We start from the raw sequence: 13,435 nt of genomic DNA on the forward strand, positions 1-13,435 counted from the left end.
GTTTTGGTACCAAGTTCTCTCATCTCTCTACATCCACGTCGCCCTGCAGGGATCCTTGCTCGTTATAAATGTTTTATGGCTTTCCAGGGTGCCTGGATATGTGAAGTCATACAGCACTGATAACAGTTCAGCAGAACCTTGGAGAAATATCCTCCCAGCAGGGAATGGAGACAGGAACTTTGCAGCACAAAAGCCAGCTGGGTTAGCATTTCAAAAGATACATGTGTTCACAGACAGCAAGGTACAGGCTGGGCCTGGCTATGGGAAAATATATGATAAAAATGTCTGTAGTGTCCAGCATACACAAGTGAAGCCAGTATGTCCAGTTGATCCATCTGTATGTCCAGGTCATCCATCTCAGGAGATACAGTCCATTAGCCAAGTGGAGATGGTTCTCTTGGTGACAGGAACTCCAGTTCTATTAGGGTTGAAAGGCACAAAGAGTTGGGAGGAAGTTCTATGAGGTCTAGTTGAATCCAAGTAGTATGCTAGAGCATGTTTACCTTCTAAAGTGTGAAGAGCTGCTTCACCTGGATGAGAATATTCTTTTGGGAAGAAGACAAGTAGAATTCTGAAATGCTGCTGTGCATGCCATTACTCACTTCGGGCTAGGAGAGAAGTGCAAAGAGCAATGCATTCGGCGCTTAAACAGACATAGTGACATCATCATGAATGAGTAAAAGGAAAAAAAGAACCTGATCTAGAAGGTCTTGATTTTGGTGACAGTCACTTCAGCTCAAAGAGTCAATGAGCTCCAAGCCCTAGTAGCTTATCCACCTTGCATGCAATTCTATCATGACAGGGTAGTTCTCTGTACTCATCCAAACTTCCTTTCTAAGGTAGTGTCGGAACTCTATCTTAACCAGTCAATCATTCTACCAACATTTTCCCCCAAACCACATGCCTATCTTCGTAAAAGTGTGCAGCACATCCTGGACTGCAAGTGAGCCTTAGAGTGGACTAAAGCCCATACAGAATCCACCAGTTTTTTTGTTTATTTCAATCCCAGCAGCATGGGGCAGCTATCTATATATGCACTTTGTTTAATTGGCTAGCACACTTTGTCTTTCTCTTACACCCATACTGGGCTGATTCTTGAAGGCCATGTCACAGCTCACATAGTCAGAGCCATGACTGCGTCAACAGCCCACTTGAGGTCAGCCTCTATTGAGATCTGCAAAGCTGCAATGTGTAGTCTTCAGTCCACACGTTCACATCTCATTACTGCTGCAAGCACCGTATCTAATGTGACGGTCGGTTTGGCCAGACAGTCCTGCGGAATTTGTTTAGAGTCTAGAATCCGACTCTACACTCCTAGGCCCCATTTTATTCAGTTCCAAGCTGTACCTCTAGATCAGTTGTATATGGTTCAAGGTTACATAAGTCGAGACCCCCTTTTTTCCCCCAAAAAAAGGAGGAAAAATGGTTGACTCGAATATAAGTCAGGAAAAAAGTCCATTGGAAAAAATAATGAAATGCATATCAAACAAAATTAAGGGAGAATTTGAAATACAAAATTCCATTAAAGAAAAATAAGGAAAAATTAAGCACTGCTGTAGAGTCCTTAGAAGAGATCTAAAACAAAACTACAGGTCCTACCTCCTCAGTTGATAATGTTCTAGTCGATGAACTCATTGAGTTCACTCAATTGAACAGAATTGAACTAAACTATCTAAAATTGTTTGTGTAACTGTATATGAGCCATCTTGTCACCTAAAGGGAACTAGAATCTGTTCAATAATAAACCACCTTAACCTTTTCCTATCGTAATAAATTTTACGTTACGCTGGTTCCAATCGTAATTATTTTAGCAAACTTTTGTATTATTTACCGTTATCATTTACGGCTATTGTAAACACAATGGCCCAATAGATGGGACAAATGATAGGTAGAAGGTGTACTGTATGTCCCATGCCATGGGATATACGATGGCAACGACATTTTTTGGAATGTCCCGTCATCCGGGACACACGATTGGAAAAGGTTAAATCATCAAAAGAATGTCTGTTTTCCAAACAATGAGGCATCAAAGGTTGCTGTATATATTCTACTTTTATGTTCTTGTAATCTAATCTTAATCTGCCATGAAGTATGCCCCACATATATGAGGTTACAAGGGCATATATGATGACATATATGACCCATTGAGATTTGCAAGTTGTAACGTTTTGCAAGTTCTTACAAGAATTCGCGGGAGCCAATAAGGAAGCCACTCAACACCGAGAAGCAGCACTACATTGCACTGCTGCTCGTACCGCTGAGATGAACAGAGTGGATCCGTGCAGCTGGTTAGCAGCGGGGCAGTTCAGAAAGCTTGCTCCTGCCCGCTGCACCTCCACCAGCGATTGGCAGAGGACTCGCTGCACCTCTACCAGATCAGCAGAGGTATGAAGATAGGGCAGGGAGGGGTGGACAGAGGGCAGAGCCTGGGAGGGAAAGTTCAGAGTCTGACAGGGGAAGGAAGGGTGCAGAGCCTGACAGGGGAGGGGAAGATGGAAGGGTGCTAAGTGCAGAGCCTGACAGGGGAGGGGAGAATGGAAGGGTGCTGGGCACAGAGCCTGACAGGGGAGGGGAGGAAGAAAGGGTGCTGGGCACAGAGCCTGACAGGAGGGGAAGGGTGCTGGGCGCACAGCCTGACAGGGGAGGGGAGGAAGGGTGCTGGGCGCAGAGCCTGAAAGGGGAGGGATGGAGGGAAGGGGGCTGGGTGCAGAACTTGGCAGGGAGAGGGCTGGGTGCAGAGCTTGGCAGGGAGGGGGCTAGGTGCATAGCCTGACAGGGCAGGACACTTGAATATTAAACCGCCTGACTTATATTCGAGTCAACCATTTTTCCTCCTTTTTGGGGGGGAAAAAAGGGGGTCTCGACTTATGTAACCTTGAACCATATACAACTGATCTAGAGGTACAGCTTGGAACTGAATAAAATGGGGCCTAGGAGTGTAGAGTCGGATTCTAGACTCTAAACAAATTCCGCAGGACTGTCTGGCCAAACCGACCGTCACATTAGATACGGTGCTTGCAGCAGTAATGAGATGTGAACGTGTGGACTGAAGACTACACATTGCAGCTTTGCAGATCTCAATAGAGGCTGACCTCAAGTGGGCTGTTGACGCAGTCATGGCTCTGACTATGTGAGCTGTGACATGGCCTTCAAGAATCAGCCCAGTATGGGTGTAAGAGAAAGACAAAGTGTGCTAGCCAATTAAACAAAGTGCATATATAGATAGCTGCCCCATGCTGCTGGGATTGAAATAAACAAAAAAACTGGTGGATTCTGTATGGGCTTTAGTCCACTCTAAGGCTCACTTGCAGTCCAGGATGTGCTGCACACTTTTACGAAGATAGGCATGTGGTTTGGGGGAAAATGTTGGTAGAATGATTGACTGGTTAAGATAGAATTCCGACACTACCTTAGAAAGGAAGTTTGGATGAGTACAGAGAACTACCCTGTCATGATAGAATTGCATGCAAGGTAGATAAGCTACTAGGGCTTGGAGCTCATTGACTCTTTGAGCTGAAGTGACTGTCACCAAAATCAAGACCTTCTAGATCAGGTACTTCAGAAGACAGGAGTCAAGAGGTTCAAAAGGAGCTTTCATCAGCTCTGTAAGGACAATGTTGAAATCACATGACAATGGGAGCTTCGAGAGGGAGCTTTGTAAACAAACCTCTCATTAACCAAACAGCTAGAGGCTGTATAGAGTTACGCTTGTCCCCTACATGGTGGTGAGAAGCACTGATTGCAAAAAGACAAACCGTTACAAAGTTGGTCTTTAAACCAGTATCGGAGTCGTGTAGGAGGTATTCAAGAAGATTTTGTGAAGAACAAGTGGATCTATGACCTTGCCCTCACATCAGAAGGCAAACCACCTGCACTTGAAAGTATAACACCTCTCAGTGGAATCTTTCCTGGAAGCCAGATATTCTGGAGTGACACTTAGACAAATCCAAGGACTGAAATTCTATGCTCTCAACATCTAGGCTATGAGGGCTAAGATCTGGAGGTTGGGGTACAGAAGAGACCTCTTGTTCTGCATGATGAGAATCAGAAAACAGTTCAACCTCCATGGTTCTTTGGAGGACAACCCAGAAATGGAATCGGATCTGCCTCAGCCAGTAGAGCACAATAAGGATAAAGTTTCCCTGATCTTGCTAAAGTTTCAACAAAGTCTTCCCTATTAGAAGGATGGGAGGATATTCATACAGGAAACCCTCCCCAGTGCATGAGGAAGAATTCTGATGCTAATATGCCATGTGAACTGAGCCTGGAGCAGTACTGAGGGAATTTGTTGTTGAGGTCCACCAAGGAGGTGCCCCACACTCAGATGATCTTGTGTCTACGCCCATGTTGAAAGACCACTCATGTGGTTACATGTCTGCTAGACAGTTGTCTTTTCCTGCCAGGTATGTGGCTACTACTATTAATTATTTCTAGAGCACTACCAGATATATGCAGCGCTGTACAGTCACAAAGAAGATAGTGAGTTTACAATCTAAACAATCAAGACAGACAAACAGGATGCCAGGGTAGGGGTTACAGTTAGAGGGAATGGTTAAACTGCTGACTAGGGTGGTGAGCAGGGAGCAGACGGAAACAGCATTATGCGTTGAAGGCTGTCTCAAAAATGTGGGTTTTCAGCCTACCTTTGAACAAGGGAGGGAAGCAGCATGGCAGATGGACTCAGTTTATTCCAGGCATACGGAGCAGTGAGATAAAAGGAACAAAATTTAGAATTGGAAGTGGAGAAGGATACAGATAAAAGCAATTGGTCTGATAACCATGCCATATTTGAAGGCCCACTGGAACAACCTGACCCCTGCCTGAAAGAGTAGGATCCTGTTTTTTGACATAGTAAGTTGAAACCTGTTTGTCCATTTGAATTAGTATAATATGGTTCATCAGCCAGTCTCTAAAAGCCTTGACTGTTCCATATTGCCCACAACTTTGACAGTTGGTTCATATACTTCAAACTATAAACCCTTCCCTCTAGAAAACCTTGGAATGAAGAAAAATCCCTGCCTGTAATTCCTATATCATTTAATATTCCCATTAAAACTGAACTGCATGGTACACAAAATCATATGTGGCTGCTATTATCAGCTTTTCATATTCTTCCCCTTCACCCTTGAGTATTAAATTGCCACTTTTGCACTTCTTCCTATCACTAGCATATCTTAAAAATGTCTTGTCCCCCCATTTTATCATATTGACTATTTTTTTCCATTTGCATCTTTGTTTTCCTGACTACTTTATCAGCTTCTCTTAGCTTTTCCAGATATTGTTACCTATCTTCTTTATGCACTCTTGTAGTTTATAAAGGCTAACCTTTTTTTTTTTTTTTCCATCTTTTCAACTACTATATCTGAAAACCAAGGTGGCCTTCTTTTTCTTGTATTTTTATTTACTTTTCTTACAAAAAGGATGGTTGCCTTGAATATAATAATTGTAAACATTTTTGATCATACCACAGAAATGTGGTATATCAAATCCCATTACCTATAAAAAATAGTTCCTTTTCTTTTTTCCCCATTGCTTTTCTACTTCTCTCAGATGTTCCCATCCAGTTAACCACTCCTTAATGTACTCCCTCATCTCAACAAAGTTAATTTTCTTATGCTGTTCTATTACCAATGGACTTCCTTTCTCACCATAATTTTTGTTTTTATTATGTAAACCACTCTGACCTGTCAGAAAAGGCAGTATAGCAAGTTTTTTATTAAACATAAACAAGTCTAGAACCTTCATTTTTGAATTAACCCTCTCCATATCTGTCAATGTTGAACCATCCAGTGATTGTTGGGTGTCAGATGATCACCCACTATAACATCAGAAATACTCTTACCATTAGTAAGCACAAAGTTCAGTACCATCCCATCCCACACAGATTCCATTATCAATTGCTGGAATAGTTCTCCCTATAGAGAATCCAGGATCTCACTACCTTCAGATCAGTGATTCCCAACCATTTCTATACCTCAGACTCCTAGGAAATGTTTGATTAATGTTTGTATCCCCTACAAAAATAAAAATCGCAGCCACCTACTACCACTGCTCAAGGTACACTGGCAGCAATGACTTGTGACACATCAGTAAGGGACAAATGCCATTCTGATACACCCCCTGAAATTCCATCATGCACCCCTGCTCGAGACAGTTGACCCCTTAAAAGAGATGCCCCAGTCAACATTTAGCATAATAGTAATACTTTCCCTTTAATAGCTATATTTTTTATGTCTTCAATTAAATCTCTGTCCACTTCTTCTGCCTGTGAAGGATCCCTGTATATCACACCAAATTAACCCATAACACCTTATTTTTTACCCTGTAAGAGTCACAAGATATTACTTTTGTTTCTAGTCAGTATAGTGGATCCTTGCTCCATATAGTGCTATTAACCTTGAAGGAAATCCATCCTTAGTCTTCTCCTTTTATTGCCAAATCTGCATCCATAAACTATGGAAGTCTTTTACTAAGGTGTGCTAGCCGATTTAGCGCATGCTAAATGCTAACACACCCATTATATTCTATGAACACGTTAGCATTTAGTGTGCATAATATTTAGCGCACACTAAATCAGCAAGCGCGCCTTAGTAAAAGACCCCCTATGTTTGTTGCCAAAAATGCTCAGCAAATCAGGTGACAAACAAGTCATTCTTTAATTCACTATTTAATTTGGAATATTTAGCAATTGTTGGTTTCATGCAAACATTTTTCAAAAATTGATGAAAATGAACCATATTTTTCTATCGTATATGTGATTCATACATGGATCACCAACTGTATGGCTTACCATTTCAGAACTAGAACTACAACAGCTTTCAGTGTCTCTTGGAGAATAACTAGGAGACTGGCTGCTCTTTAGAGACTCAACATCTAAAAACAAAATATAATTCAGTTTATATTACATAAATTAGTAAATAATTTCTTTGTTTACTGTGGCTTATATAAATTGAAATTTTACATTATTTTGTTTGTTTTTTGTTTGCTTTGAAAACATGCCTTAGTCAATAGTTTCACAAAGTGTCATGCAATAAAAGCATGTAAAACATTTCATAAAACATATTGCATTTAAAAAATAAAACCCCTTTATAGAAAGATAGATATAGCCACTGTCACTTTTTTATGACTTTAGTCAAGTTACTTTACCCCCTCTCCCCCAACTACCACCACTGCCTCAGGTACAAATTAGATAAATTAGATTTAATATTTATTATTTTATTTAAAAAGCTTAAAGTCCACCTATAACTAAGGGTCTCTTCTATTAAACTGCGCTAGCAGTTTTTAGCGTGGTGAGCTGGACTGAATGGCCCGCACTGCTCCCAATGCTCATAGAGTTCCTATGAGCAAGAAATAGCTCATCTAACTGAATGTAATTTGCTTTGAGCTCACAGTTGAAAAAAAGTGAATAACAAAATCTAAAATCTAAGTTAGAAATTTTGTAAATATATATTTGTTATAGCTTTACTACATTTGTGCACTCAATAATTATCCCATTAAATCTTAATTCTAGCAATCTATAAACAAATTTCCAGAAGTTCAGGAAGTTCCACGTATTAACAAAGGTCATGTTTGAAGAGGCTATGAGCCACAAAAAAATCTTTTTTAAAAAAATGGATAAAGGATCCAAATGAAGAAAATAAGAAGAGACATAAGAACTAGCAAGTTAGATGCAAAGCACTGATTAAAAAAAACTAAAAAAAGAATCTTATTCCTTACCTTATCAGCTACTACTTTTGAGAACCAAAGCAGCCTTCTTTTCCTCTTAATTTTACTTACTTGCCTCACAAAAAAGTTTGTTGGCCTTTTTATCACTCCTTTCAGTTTTGCCCACCGTATTTCCACTCCTTCCAGATGTTCCCACCTAGACAATTCCTTGATGTAAACCCCCATCCAAACAAAGTTAGTTTTTTTAAAGTCTAGAACCTTTGCTTTTGAATGACCCCTCTCTATATCCATCTTAATATCAAACCGTACCATGCAATAATCACTGGATGCCAGATACTCACTGTAACATCAGAAACTCTTTCCCCTTTTGTAAGCACTAAGTCTAGTATGACCCCCATCTCGCGTGGGTTCCATTACCAACTGCTGGAATAGTTCTCCTTGTAGAGAATTCAGGATCTCCCTGCTTCTAAAAGATCCCACAATAGGGATACTCCAATCAACATCCGGCATGTTAAAATCACCTATTAGCAAGACTTCCCCTTTTTTAGATATATTCTGAAAGTCTACATTACATTAGAGATTTCTATTCCACCATTGCATTGCGGTTCAAGGCGGATTACAAAAGAATTACAAAAAATGTATTACAAGAAGATATCTGGTAATTTCTAGAGGAGATAAAGAGTAGATGAGGTTACTTTGGGGAATCGGGAGGATATTGGGAAGTGGTATTGGGAAGTGGGAAGGAGCTAGTGGTATTAAATCATTTGCAGGAATTTCTTGAAAAGTAGCGTCTTTACTTCTTTTCTGAATGTTTTGTAGTCTGGGGTCATAAGTAGTAGATTGGAGATTTGGTTGTCGAGTTTTGCTGCTTGTGTGGCTAGGAGACCATCATATAGTTTTTTCCATTTGACTATCTACTTCTGTCTGTGAAGGAGGCCTGTATATCACACCAATGTAAATATATTCACCATTCCCTCTTTCCATATTGATCCACAGTGCCTCTTCCTTGCCCTGTAGATCCTACAATTGTGTGGCTTTAATATGATCTTTAATATATAGAAACATAGAAGATGACGGCAGATAAGGGCCATAGCCCATCAGGTCTGCCCACTCTACTGACCCACCCCTAAGTCTACTATCCTAGGGATCCCACTCCTGGTGACAGGTTCCCTTGGCTTAACCCTCTAAGGGATCCCACATGGGCATCCCATTTGCTCTTAAATTCTTGCATGCTGTTTGCCTCGATCACCTGCACCTGGAGCTCGTTCCAAGGATCAACCACTCTCTTGGTGAAGAAATATTTCCTGGTGTCGCCATGAAATTTCCCGCCCTTGAGTTTGAGCGGATGCCCTCTTGTGGCTGAGGGTCCTTTGAGAAAGAGAATCTCTTCTTCCATCTCGATACGGCCGGTAATATAGTTAAACGTCTCGATCATGTCTCCTCTCTCCCTATGTTCCTCGAGTGAGTACAGCCGCAAATTTTTCCTCGCACGATAGATCCTTGAGCCCTGAGACCATCCTGGTGGCCATCCGTTGCACCGACTCTAGTCTCAGCACATCTTTTCGGTAGTGTGGCCTCTAGAATTGTACACAGTATTCCAAATGAGGTTTCACCATGGTTCTGTATTATGGCATTATGACTTCAGGCTTCCGGCTGACGAAACTCCTGCGGATGCAACCTAACAACTGTCTTGCCTTAGATGAAGCCTTCTCCACATGATCAGCAGTTTTCATGTCTGCACTGATGATCACTCCCAAGTCTCGTTCTGTTGAAATTCTAGCTAAGGTCTCATCATTCAAGGTGTAAGTTCTGCACGGATTTCTGCTGCCGAGGTGCATGATCTTGCATTTCTTAGCGTTGAAGCCCAGCTGCCAGGTCGAGGACCAAAGCTCCAACAAATGTAGGTCCTGTGTCATACTATCGGGTGAATTGCCATCTCTCACTATATTGCATAGTTTGGCGTCGTCAGCGAATAACGTTATCTTATCATGAAGCCCCTGAGTTAGGTCCCCTATGAATATGTTGAAAAGGAGCGGGCCCAAGACTGAGCCCTGCGGTACTCCACTGGTCACTTCCGATGTTTTAGAGAGGGTACCGTTAACTACCACCATCTGAATTCTGCCACTCAGCCAGTCATTGACCCATGTAGTTAGTGTTTCTCCCAGCCCCATTGATTTCATCTTGCTCAACAGCCTGCGATGCGAGACACTATCGAAAGCTTTGCTGAAGTCTAGGTATACGACGTCCACGGATTCTCCCAAGTCTAGCTGTTTTGTTACCCAGTCAAAGAAGCTGATGAGATTGGATTGGCAGGACCTACCCTTGGTGAATCCGTGTTGACTGGGATCCCGTAGATTCTCCTCATCCAAGATTGCGTCTAATTTACATTTGATTAGTGTTTCCATGAGTTTGCATACTATTGATGTGAGACTCATCGGTCTGTAGTTTGCAGCCTCTGCTCAGCAACCTTTTTGTGCAGTGGAACGACGTTAGCTGTTTTCCAGTCTATGGGGACTTTCCCCGAACTTAGGGAGAGATTGAAGAATCCTGATAGCGGTTCTGCCAGGACATCACGCAGCTCACTGAGCACCCTGGGGTGTAGATTGTCCTGTCCCATGGCTTTGTTCACCTTGAGTCTTGCCAGTTCGTAGTAGACGTCGCCAAGTGTGAACTCGAAATTGTGAAACGGGTCTTCCACGCTGGGCCTTGCCTGTAACTGCAGACCGTGCCCCGCAGGTGAAGACTGAGCAGAAGTATTCATTCAGTAGTTCTGCTTTATCGGAATCTAATTCTGCGCAGTTCCCATCTGGTTTTCTAAGGCGTACTATCCCGTCTGTGTTCTTTTTCCTATCACTAATATACCTGAAGAAGGATTTGTCCCCTTTCTTCATGTTCTTTGCCAGAGTCTCTTCCACTCGAAGTTTGGCCTCCCTGACTGCCGTTTTGACTGCTGCAGACCTCGCCCTATGTTCTAGTTTAGCTTCCCTAATCTCCGTTCATTTGTAGGAAATAAATGCTTTTTTCTACTCCCCCTCCCCCTCCTTTTCTTCCTTCCCTGTCTTTCCTGAACAGATTATAGCCCGGTATAACTACATCCTAATCATGGTTCTCCGTGAACCACATCTCCGTGATTGCCACTATATCCAACTCTTCTTCTTCCATCACAGCTTCTAGATCCAGAATCTTGTTTCCCATACTTCAAGCATTAGTATATACTGCTGGGCTTGCCAGAGGGATTTATCACTCTTTAACTTGTTGATTTGGCTTAGTACATCTTCCAGGATCACCAAGATTTCTTTCAGTTCCTCTGCCTCATCACCATTGAAAACCATTTCCGATTCAGGTAGATTTCTTACATCCTCTTCTGTAAAAACCAAAGCAAAGAATTCATTCAGTCTATCCGCTATGATCTTATCCTCCCTGAGTGCACCTTTTACTCCTTGTTCATCCAACTGTCTCACAGATTCCCTCACAGGTTTCCTGCTTTTGATGTACCTGAAAAATTTGTTATGAGTTTTTGCCTCTTTGGCAAGTTGTTCTTCATATTCTTGTTTAGCTTTCTTTATCAATGCTTTGCACCTTGCCAGTGCTTATGTCTTGTCTTATTTTTTTAATTTGGATCCTTTTTCCATTCTTTAAAGGATGTTTCCTTGGATGTAATAGCCTCTTTCACTTCACCTTTTAACCATACTGGCTCTCGTTTCTTCTTCTTTCCATCTTTTTTAACACGTGCAATACATAGGGCTCCTTTTACTAAGGTGCGCTAGCGTTTTTAGTGCATGCACAAGATTAACATGCATTATAGCGCACGCTAGCTGAAAAATTACTGCCTGCTTAAAAGGAGGCGGTAGTGACTAGCGCGCCTTTGTAAAAGGAGCCCATAGTTTTATTAAAAATCTGATGAAACACTAATCATAAAATTCGAAGCGTTGTACTGTAAAATAAAGCATAAAAGGGGGGGGGACTAACATCAAATAACATCTGATCTGGGGTTCCATGATAGTACATAAGAACATAAGAACATAAGCAATGCCTCCACTGGGTCAAACCCGAGGTCCATCGTGCCCAGCAGTCCGCTCACACGGCGGCCCAACAGGTCCAGGACCTGTGCAGTAGCCCTCTATCTATACCCCTCTATCCCTTTTTCCAGCAGGAAATTGTCCAATCCTTTCTTGAACTCCAGTACTGTACTCTGTCCTATTACGCCCTCTAGAAGCGCATTCCAGTGTCTACCACACGCTGGGTAAAGAAGACCTTCCTAGCATTTGTTTTGAATCTGTCCCCTTCCAACTTTTCCAAATGCCCTCTTGTTCTTTTATGTTTTGAAAGTTTGAAGAATCTGTCCCTCTCTACGCCCTTCATGATCTTGTAGGTCTCTATCATGTCTCCTCTGAGTCTCCACTTTTCCAGGGAGAAGAGCCCCAGTCTCTCCAATCTTTCAGTGTATGAAAGGTTTTCCATGCCCTTAATCATTTGTGTCGTTCTCCTCTGGACCCTCTCAAGTATTGCCATATCCTTCTTAAGGTACGGTGACCAATACTGAACACAGTACTCCAGGTGCGGGCGCACCATTGCCTGATACAACGGCAGGATGACTTCTTTCGTTCTGGTCGTAATACTCTTCTTAATAATACCCAACATTCTGTTTGCCTTCTTCGCAGCTGCTGCGCATTGTGCCGTTGACTTCATTGTTGTGTCCACCAGTTCACCCAAATCTCTTTCAAGATTACTTCCCTCTAATACTAATCCCCCCATTTGGTAGCTGAACATCGGGTTCTATCTTCCTATATGCATGACCTTGCATTTCCCTAGTATTTTTAAACATCATTCATACCTGGTTTAACATCTGACCCTTGAAACAGATCCTTTTAGCTTCTTTTTAACTATTTCCCTCATTTTGTTGTTGCGAAAATTAAATGCCGCAACAGTAGATTTCTTTAGCAAAGTTACTCCAGTTATCAGCTCAGATTTGATCATGTTATGATCACTGTTTCCCAGGAGACCCAACACAGTTACTTACCGTACTATGTCTTCAATTCCACTAACCGCCTCGAACTACTACGGCTTTGGCGGTATATAAGAAATAAAATAATAATAATAATAAGGGCCAAATCTAAAATAGCTCCCCTTCTTGTCAGTTCCTGAACCAGTTGCTCCAAGAAGCAGTCATTTATGAAGTCTAGAAATTTTACCTCCTTAGCACTCCCTGATGTAAAGAGTAGCCCAAGAGCCTGTCTCGACAGGCGAAGGGTAACACGGGGCTGGGAGGCCCTATGTCGCCCATGAGGAAGGTTAGTAGAGGGGAGGGACAGGATTAGAAAAGAGTTAGGGAAATAGTTGGGGGTGTGGTTCGCACCAAAAAGCTGGCGTAGGATTAGGTATGCAGAAGGTAGGACAGCACGGGGGAGGTGAGAAAGCCGGGACCTTGGAGGACTTGGCTTTTTCAGGGTCCTCCAGGGTGGCTTTTTTCCCCGCCCACCCACTCATTATTTGGTGGCCTTGGTAGCTCGGGCAGGCGGGTCTCCCGAGCTACTGGGTGCTGGGGCTCATCTGGCTATAAGCGGTGGGCTAGCTAGGAACCATGCCTTGGGGTCTGGTGACCCGGTTAAAGGGGCATGAGGTCATGTCACAATCAGTCTCTTGCTGTTTAAGCGGTGTCGGGGGCAATTTATTGATGTTTACACCGGGGTAGCTCGGGAGGAGCTTGCAGATGTTGTTATATTGAAGTTTAATGTGTTGAGGATATTAATATATGCAAATTAATTTATTT

At 42.3% G+C, this 13,435-nt stretch overlaps 1 protein-coding gene across 1 annotated transcript in view; it reads right to left on the minus strand.

Annotated features, from left to right (window-relative positions):
• C9H12orf40 (chromosome 9 C12orf40 homolog) overlaps nt 1–13,435 on the minus strand; it is a 74,085-nt gene that overhangs the window by 3,189 nt on the left and 57,461 nt on the right. The window contains exon 8 of the mRNA XM_033958872.1: nt 6,791–6,873. Coding sequence (XP_033814763.1) covers nt 6,791–6,873 — 83 coding nt within the window. The remainder of the gene's footprint in view (nt 1–6,790; nt 6,874–13,435) is intronic.

This window comes from Geotrypetes seraphini, chromosome 9, assembly GCF_902459505.1.
Source record: "Geotrypetes seraphini chromosome 9, aGeoSer1.1, whole genome shotgun sequence".
Taxonomy (NCBI): Eukaryota; Metazoa; Chordata; class Amphibia; order Gymnophiona; family Dermophiidae; genus Geotrypetes; species Geotrypetes seraphini.